Below are 9,594 nucleotides of genomic sequence, written 5' to 3' on the forward strand. Positions count from 1 at the left end.
GACTATGTCCAAATAAACTCGAGGGCAGCCTCCCTATATTTATAATTACCAGCAAGATGTGGCAGGAGAGGAAAAGGGTGCCCATTAAGCAAGATTGGCATGGTCCTGGAGCATCACAGCCATCCCTGGGGACCCCACCCCGTGACACCCACCCAGCCCCCTGACCAGATCCAGACCATGGGGTCCCTTTGCAGGCTAGATCTGGATTTGGGGACTGCAACAGGACTTGTGAGTCCAGGGCATGCAAAAAAACTTAATCTAATGCTTTTGATTAGGAGGACAAGCAGATGGAGAAATTATTCATTAGGTGCAACCTTTGCCAAACTACTTTAGCATAACTAAGGAAATAGTTTCTCCTCATCCCATGAAATGGTCCAATTCTCTATCTTTTACAAACATGACTACATATTTAGCAGAAGTGATGTATCTGTATGCAAAAGCAGCTAAACAAAATCACAAACATGTAGGGTAAAATGAAAAATAAGTTTCTCTATATTGAAGTTTAAGTCAGATTACTTCTGTAGTCCTAAGTGTTGTCATAGTTTCACAAGTACTCTCTTCAGAGGAGATGAAAAGGTATTTTGTCTAAAATGTCTCCCAGTTGGTCCAGTAAAGTATATCAACAAAAATCCTTGCCTGTATTTATTATTAAATTAATAATATAATCCTTGACAAGTTTGTTGAAAAAATACAACATTCAGTACTTAGGAAAGTGGTTGCCTATTCAACTGAGCTTCTACTAGAAATAGTATGAGAACTCACAAAACAAAATGAGGAATAAATGAGCCTCTAAAGCAAGAGGCTCATAAGCTGGAACTAGATCCACTAGCTCAAAAACTTTTTCAGTAAGTTGCACGATTTTTCCATGTCTTTCCATCACCACATATGATGTTGACTCATTCCTTGTTGCCTTTGGCAAGAAATGCTTGTATAACCTCAACTTGCTGAAAATAGCTAAATGTCCTGGCCAAATTACCAATAGGCTGGAGTGAGCTAATATAGCTATATGTAAAACTTAGACATGCATGGAAAGTATCAGAGAAGTCTTTAGAAAGCTTTCCTGCATACAGAGACACCAAGTGCATCTATTTCCAATGGGTTCCAATATATTTTTTCCATTGTTCAGGGATTTAGGACCTCATTTTGTTTTGAAAGAGGACCAAATCCAAGACACAAAAGTACCTTGTACTCCAGCTGCAAAGAGGGAGGGGGAAAAAGGCAGCTAAGGTTTTTTGCTGTTGTTGTCATGCTTTGTTTTTTCATTTTTAAAACAAATTTCTTTAAGTGACTGTAAATGAATAAATGTTCCATTTTCCTTTCTTTTTGGTACTATGCTGCAATTTCAGCTATACTTGTCCAAAAATCAATAGAGAACTGTGAGCTTGATTTTGAACTCATGTTAGCAGGTGTTCTGCTTTGTCAGGCACTACAGATCTTAATACTGTTGTTTATGGATCACTGTAATCACTTCTCTGAATTAACAGAATTTCAAGTACACTTGACTCGACTCATGGGCTGGGTTACAAAAAGGCTTTTTTTTTTTTTTTTTTTTAAAAAAATCAGCTAAACCTGTTTATAAGTAAACTTTTGGGCTGATGTACTGCATTTTGAAGATAACCTTTCCAGATCTTTGACCACTACTCTGAACACCCTCAGAAAAGATTACTCCTAAACAATCCTAACAGTAAACTTTGACAACTGGGAATGAGTATTTAGAATTAATTTCAGCACTGTTTAGATAATCAAGCAGTATAAAGCTAATCAACGAAAGATTACAATGACCTGGCCTGTAAAAAGTATCCAGTCATTTAGGAATAAATTAGTTTGTCGCATGGAAATTTAACTTCTGTATTTACTTTTAACCAGATTGTCTTATTGAATTCACCCTGCAGGTCTTAAAATTATTGGCATACAGGAAAAATGTAAAGGAATATAAGAATACATATACTTTTGTTATTTTGAGTGTTTTGGTTTAAACAAGTCCTAACCACCTGGAATACCACAAGATAACTTGCCTTGAACCTGCAATGAAAATATGCAACTGTACTAAATTGGAGAATGATTTAAGCGAAGAAAAAGCTTTGGGAAGTGTAACAGCGCGGGGTCCTAGGGGTGGCCGTGATGTCCCCTAGTGCCCCCTACTGTGCCAAGTCAGTGTTAAAGCACCCTCACAATCTCGCCCACCACATCTTTGATGTTCTGTAGTTATGTAGGGAGGCTGCCCTTCATTCCCTTGGCTACGGTTCTGCTGGTTCCCCTGTGGCTCGGTTCTATAATGGGGTTCTGGGCACCCCAGCCTTATGGGCTATGTGTGGCTCCAACTACTCCTGTACCATGCCCCATGCCTCACAGATGTACTGGAAGTCATCTGTCAATTTCACTCTCCTGCACCCCACCGCCACTTCTGGCTTGCCTCACAACTGTGTCCTCTGGCACTCGTCAATCTCTGTCCCCACTCTGGGGCTTATCACAATTGGGGCTCAGGTGGCTGTAGCCATACCTGGCCCCCAAATCCCCTCCTCGAGTCTTAAGCCTCCTGTGGGGCTCAGGTGGCCTCGGCCTTACCTGGCCCCCAATCCTCTGCTCCCTCTCTCAGGGCTGGGGTCAGTGCACCTCTGAATGTTGTGCCCTCTCTAGCACTGGGGTCCCACACTACCATGGAGCCCCTATGAGGCCTCCTCCAACCCCCAATAGCCTCACCCAGTCCTCCAATTAACAACAACAATGAAAGCAATAACACAAGCCAATCGGCTATAACACAAATCAAAGCCTCCTGACTAAACGTTCTCCAAACCACACCACATCTCTCACCCATATAACTAGTGGCTTGTATATCCAGGCCTTTTCCCTTTCCCACATTCAGGGCTGAGCTCTTTTCCTTAGTCAGGCAGTACTCCTTCCTGGCTGCCAGTTGAGAGAGAGCACTCACAGCCTCCAGTCTGGGTCTTATAGTAGTCAGCCCTGCCCCTTCCCATCAGCTGACTCACCAGGTGTGGGCCCTTAGCTCCTCCTGGTTGGCCCTAGCAACCAGCACCTGAGCCCATACTGCTGCTTTTCAAGTAGCAGGCACCTTAGTGCCCTGCTACAGGAAGGAAGAGAAATGACAGGCTATATCAAACATCCCCCTAGCACCAAATAAACCACCTATATAGCAGGGTGTGATGAGAGAGGTCAAGGCTGACAAAAAAAATAATTAAAATCAGCAGAACACTAGAGTCACAGTAACAGGCAGAAACAGCTAACCACAAAGGGAATAACAATTCTCAGATCCACTCCCTCTCTGACTTCATAGTACTTGTACTCAAGGGAAACCTATGGAAACAAATACTCATAACTTTACTGGATGCTGAAAAAAAACAACAACAACAAAAAACCATGAACTAAAACATATGGCCTTGTTACATGTTGCACTTTGAGCTGCTCAAATGTGGATTGGTGTTAGTACTAATTCAAGTTTGGAGAAGTCGCACGTTAAAAGATAAAAACCTTCTCCAACTGTTTCCCACCTGCACAGCTGTGACTTGCCACTACAAAGCTGTTGAGCAGGGGCCTAAGTAGGAACTATAGCTCTGAGTTATCTCACCAGCCCTGTAGTGGCAAGATGGACTTCTATCCCTGTTCTAGGTGAGGGGATGTGAGACACTGGTTGAAGGGTCAGAGAGTTAATGGGATGGGAGTGGAAGGGATATGGGGGTGGCAGAAGGGTGGTGAAATGAAGGAAGTCAGCCACTGAAGGATAAAATAAACAGAAAAAAACCCTAAAAGATAGAGGAAGTAAATTAAAGAAGGTCTCATGTTGCAATAAATTGGGATTTGGGATTGTGGGGAAGAGGCTGGTCATGCTTCCTGGTGGCTGAGAGGTGGGACTAGTGAAGGAAGGTGCTTTTGGGAGAGCTACTGCCTCTGCCTCAAGAAGGAACCCCTAGCTCATGAGGATCTGATTGTCACCTACCTTGTTTGCCCCCCTCACCTTTCCCACAGTCCATTCCTGGACCTGTCCATGTCCTAAGACCTGGTTTAGCTGGCATGTGCTCTTCAGGTTGTTTGCACAGGGTGGCACCCATGGGAGTGGGCAAATCACACCCATGGGGGTGTGAGAGGGAGTTGGCTTGGTGCCAGAACTACCTCCTTGGCAGTAGAGTTCAGGGGGTGAAAAAGTGTTCACATAGAACAGGAAGATGGGGAAGGGGACACTGAATCCCGGGATGCTAGAGGACTGCAATGTGGGTGGCTTATCTGTGGGAAGTGGCCATATATTAATGGAACATGAGCTGGGTGACACCAGTGAGAGAATTCTGCCCTGGAGTGGCATAACTTTAAGCCACCTAAAGTGTGCTTAAAACTAGTTTCAAGTATTAATGTGTGGGCAATCCAGGGATTAAATGCTCCAGGAGCTGTATAAAATTAACATGCAACAAGGCCCATAGACAGTGGTTTTATGGCTCATTACAAATCTGCCTGCACCTTCTGCTAGCCTCTCTATACTCCTAAGGTAACAACAACCTTCTCCCATTTTGAAGGGTCTTACTTTCTTACATGGGCAACTGGTGCCTCCTGATAGTGGCGGGGGGGGGGCCACCAGCAGCTGATCGCCAACTGGGAGGGTGGTCCCCTAGTGGCCATTCGCCGACCAGGGGAAGGGGGGTTCCCCAGTGGCCGATCACCGCTGCTGCTGGTGGCAAAACTTCTCCAGCCAGTGCTTCTCTCGGCACCCCCACAATCTCAGGGGCGGGGGCACCAGCCATCATCCAACAATCTCGGGGGGGGTGGACATGTGTCCCCCCTACACATTGCCTATCATTTCTTACATAATCTATTTGAACTGCCTTTTCCCTGGTTTGTAGCTGCTTTCTATACCTTCTCTTTGCTTCTCAGGTTTACTGCCCTTGTTCCCTTTAAGAAATTCTTTTAATTTTCGAAATGAAGTTAAAGAAAATTCTTTGTTCTACCTGGTTTTAGCTTAGGCTGTATCTGCTGCTTTCACAAACCTGAGGAAGGATATTTTATGCTGAAAAGCTTGTCTAACATCTGTCCTAACTATAGTGGTCCAATAAAAGATACTACCCAACAGACCTCGCTTCCAACATACCACTATACATCCATTTCCAGCACAGTGTTCCAAGTGACCCCAAGAGACCTCTCCATTTATTCAACAAAGTCTAGGTTGCAGTGTTCAAGTCTTCCTGTAACATAAATTGCATGTACTTCTGAACATGAAGAGTAATGGTACACTTCAGAACTTTGGCTCATAACTATAAATATCTATGTTTGCCTCTTTACATGGCAGCCTACGGTCTTGAATAAAATAGTGTTTGCTGTATGTTGTCATATTACACTAAGTTTTTTGTTTTTCCTATTTTAAAGCACAGATACAAAACCCAAGATAGATAAAAAAAGAATGGCTAAAATAGGTGATTTTCTCACTTGAGAAATTTATGCATTTTTTATGCCAAAATAACCTGGGTTAGACAATATTTCCACTGAATATAAACAACAGCATATTTGATATGCAAGACTAACCACATAACGAAGTTTAATAAATTATGCTTGAATAATTCTGTCAAAGAGCACAGAGGAGCATTATTCACAGCAGGAATTCTAATTTCCAGAAAATACTGCTTCTGATGCCCACTAGCCATCAAACTGAAGTAAACAGTTAGCTTAATTGTGTTCCTGTTTTAAAAGTAAACTGAAATGTGAAAGACTTTGAAAGTGATTGATTCTCTCCCGAAACAACTGTTCACATTATAGGGTCATAGGAAAGTAGGGCTAGAAGGGACTTCACAAAGTTACCTAATCCAGGAGCATCCCTGACTAAACCTCTCAGTCAAGTGTCTATCTAACCTACTCTTGAAAAATTCCAAGGGTGGACATTCCACTACTTCTAAGTGATTTATTCCAATGTTTGACCATCTTTATAGCCAGAAAGTTTCTCCTCATCTCCAACCTAAATTTCCCCTGCTGCAACCTGAGACCATTGCTACTAGTCCTGTCCCCTACAGCCATAGAAAAAAGCCCATCTCCACCCTCTCCACAATTGTCCTTCAGGTATTTGAAGATTTATCAAAATTTTGCCCCCGCACCCACCCTGAGCCTTCTCTTCAAGATAAATAACACTAACTTTCCTCTAAAGTTAGGCTTCTCAGGCCCATAATCATTTTTGTTGTTCTGTGCTGAACTCTTTCAAATCTGTCTACATCCTTTCTGAAGTGTAAGGCCCAAAACTGGACACAGTATTTCACATTTGGTCTCACCTTTACCAAATAAAGCAGAAGAATCATTTTCCTTGATGTACAAGTGACACTCCTGATAATACAATCCAATCTACTGTTATACAACCCAGTACGCTGTTGGCTTCTTTTTGCAAAAGTACCCTCCTGGCTCATTTTTAGCTTATGGTCTACAGCAGGGATAGGCAACCCCCAGCTGAGTGTGGCACTCAAAGGCATTGTGCTTGGTACTCATGCTTCTGGTTGGATGGCAGGAAGGGGCCAGGACTACATGGCAACAGCAAGGATTGGGCCCCCCGTGGCTCCCCCATCATCCACCCCTGGCACACCAACATCTTACAAGTTGAAGTTGTGGGTGTTTTTTGGCACTGTGCCCAAAATGTTGCTGACCCCGGGTCTACTACTCCTCACAGTTGGAGTACTGTATCCAGTTCTGGGTGCCGCATTTCAGGAGGGATGTGGACAACATCAAGAGGGTCCAGAGGAGGGCCACTCGCATGATCAGGGGTCAGCAGGGCAGGCCCTATGAAGACAGGCTAAGGGACCTGAACCTGTTCAGCCTCCACAAGAAAAGGCTGAGAGGGGATCTGGTGGCCATCTATAAACTGGCCAAAGGAGACCAGCAGGCAATGGGAAAGTCCCTGTTCGCCTGAGCATTACTGGGAGTAACAAGGAATAATGGCCATAAGTTGACTGAGAGTAGATTCAGGCTAGATAACAGGAGGCACTACTTCACAGTCAGGGCGGCTAGGATCTGGAACCAACTTCCAAGGGAAGTGGTGCTCACTCCTACCCTGGGGGTCTGCAAAAGGAGGCTAGATGGACACCTTTCCAGGATTGTTTGACCCCAGCATTCTTTCTTGCCCATGGCAGGGGGTTGGACTTGATGATCTGTCCAGGTCCCTTCCAACCCTACCAACTATGAAACTACAGTAACATCCAGGTCCTTTTCTGCAGTACAGCAGCCTAACCAATTATTCCCCAGTCTGTATTTGTGCATGCAATTATTTTACCCCCAGTGCAGGACTTTGTACTTGTCCTTAATGAATCTCACCTTGTTGATTGTGGAGCATGGTCTCCAGTCTATCCATGTCATTTCTGATCCTAGCCATACCCTCCAGAGTATCTGCAGCTCCACCCAACTTGATGTTGTTTGCAGATTTGCTAAGTGTGCACTCAGTCCCATCCAAATTATTAATGAAGATATAAAACCATGCCAGATAGATCCCTGGGGAAACCCACATGATACTTCCTCCTAGTTGGACATTGAAAACTAATCATTCGGCACATCTACGTGTGCACCCAACTGCACAGTTGTTACTGGGAAGTCATTTAGTACTCACTTTAGCAAGTAAATTAAGTTACTGAGCAGTCCCAGAGATGCATGGGTCATTTCCAACTCTACTGCACAGCAGGGCTGTGCGAAGCAGCTGTGTTTTGATTCGGTTTCAGAGAACAGTGATTCATTTCAGTGTTTCAGATCACTGTCCTTTTTCATTTCAGCCAAATCTGTTTTGAATAGGCTGCAAGCTTCACATAGCCCTACTGCCCAGCTGGGTGGGGCTTGGGGCTGGAGGCTGCAGGACCCCAGTGGGGAGCAGGCCAGGGCTGTGGGTGGCTCATCTGGGAGAGGGGGAGGGCCGCTGCCCTCCCAGCAGGCAATGAGACCCCCTGCACAGATCTCTGATCCCTACCACGCCGAGTCGTGGGGCAGGGAAGCAGCACAGAGTGGCAAGCAAGCTTGCTGGTCCCTGCCATGCGACTGCTCCACAGGGAGCAGATACCCATGCTGGGGGCCTCCTTGCCACTGCTGCCCACTCTGCACAGCCCTGGATTTCTCCTCTGCTCCCTGCAGAGACAGGTCGTGTGGTAGGAACCAGCAGTGCCCTGCCGCGCGACCTGGCTCTGCAGGGAGCAGACATCCATGCTGGGGATCTCCTTGCTGCCACTGCCCGCCCTGCGCTACACCAGATCTCTGCTCCCCGAGCAGCCAGGTCACGCAGCAGGGCAGCAGTATACAGCTGTTTCCCTGCATACCCGGCTCTGAAACCCTGAAATTTTCTGAAACATTTCCAAAACATGTTCAAAATGTTTGGATGTTTCATTTTAGAGATGTTTCTGAGCCTTCTGTTTCAATTCAGATTCAGCCGCAAACACCTCCAGAACAAAACAGCTGCTAAAATTTCACACAGTCCTACTGTGCAGTAGTGCATGGCCACTATGCAGTACCATCAGCATCATGGTTTGTACCCACCGACACTATGGCTATATAGCATCTTGTGGAGATGAAACCATTGAGAGTGATGATCCAACCAGTTATGTATCTACCCTACAGTACTTTGGTCTAGTCTGCATTTCCTTAGCTTGTTAAAAATGTTGAGAAAGGCAGTGGCAGAAGCCTTGCTAAAATCATGCTATATCAAATCCACTGCTCTCCACCCTCTTCTCCCCACCCCCACCCCCTTCTATGGACTTGTCACTTTATCATACAAGGAAAACAGCTTGATCAGGCATGGACCTGCTCTTGGTGAATCCATGCTGGTTGTTCCCTATTACCTTGTTCTCCTCTAGGTGCATCACAATGGAACCTGTAAGGACCTATTCCTGGAGAGATCATGGAACTGAGGTCAGGCTTACTAGTCTATAGTTCTCCAGATGCTCCTTCTTCTCTTTTTTGAAGACAGGAACTATTTTTCCCTTACCCCCAGTCATCCAGGACCTCACCCAAACTCCACAAGTTCTCAAAGTGGATAGCCAATAGCTTCAAAATTACCTCAGCCAGTTCCTTGAGTACAATTTAAAATTGATGAGGTCCATAAGCTTAACATGAAACATATCAGAGATCTTGTAATATCTAGTACCTGACGGTGTATGAAAACAACGGATCCTAAGAGCCTCCAAGTGCCGCCCTGCCGATCTACATGAAGCATGCGTAGTATCTGTAAAAAACGAATTCCCCTAAGAGAAAAATGAAATAAAAATAAAAAGATATCAACACGATAGAAATAAAGAGATAAAAAAGATCAATATGTATAAACATGTACCTGAATGTATTTGTAGGTTGTACTCAAATATCAAAAGGGCCTGATTATCTTTCAAGGTACTGAACATCATCTCTACTCAGTTATGTGCCTTGGAGTTAAGGCAACTCAGTATTTTTATGTATTTGAACCAATAATTTCAATAGTGTTTTAAGAGTACACTATAGCAAAGAATATTTTTTAATAATATTTTTTTCTAACTTTTAACCCACTTATTTATGTGACCATCAAATGTTTACTTCCTGAGAATAGTATTCACTGGAAGAAAGCAAAACTTTAAATCCCTTATCTTTGAAACCAAAAACCTGAACGTTCAACATATA

General features: G+C 44.2%; 1 protein-coding gene across 1 annotated transcript in view; it reads right to left on the minus strand.

Moving 5' to 3' along the window:
- The window catches only part of LOC109296441 (potassium voltage-gated channel subfamily KQT member 1-like), a 186,046-nt gene that overhangs the window by 149,481 nt on the left and 26,971 nt on the right, over positions 1–9,594 (minus strand). Inside the window, exon 4 of the mRNA XM_019515851.1 lies at positions 9,092–9,188. Within this exon, the coding sequence (XP_019371396.1) occupies positions 9,092–9,188 (97 nt within the window). The remainder of the gene's footprint in view (positions 1–9,091; positions 9,189–9,594) is intronic.

This window comes from Gavialis gangeticus, unplaced genomic scaffold, assembly GCF_001723915.1.
Source record: "Gavialis gangeticus isolate Ggan-Ray unplaced genomic scaffold, GavGan_comp1, whole genome shotgun sequence".
NCBI classification, from domain to species: Eukaryota; Metazoa; Chordata; order Crocodylia; family Gavialidae; genus Gavialis; species Gavialis gangeticus.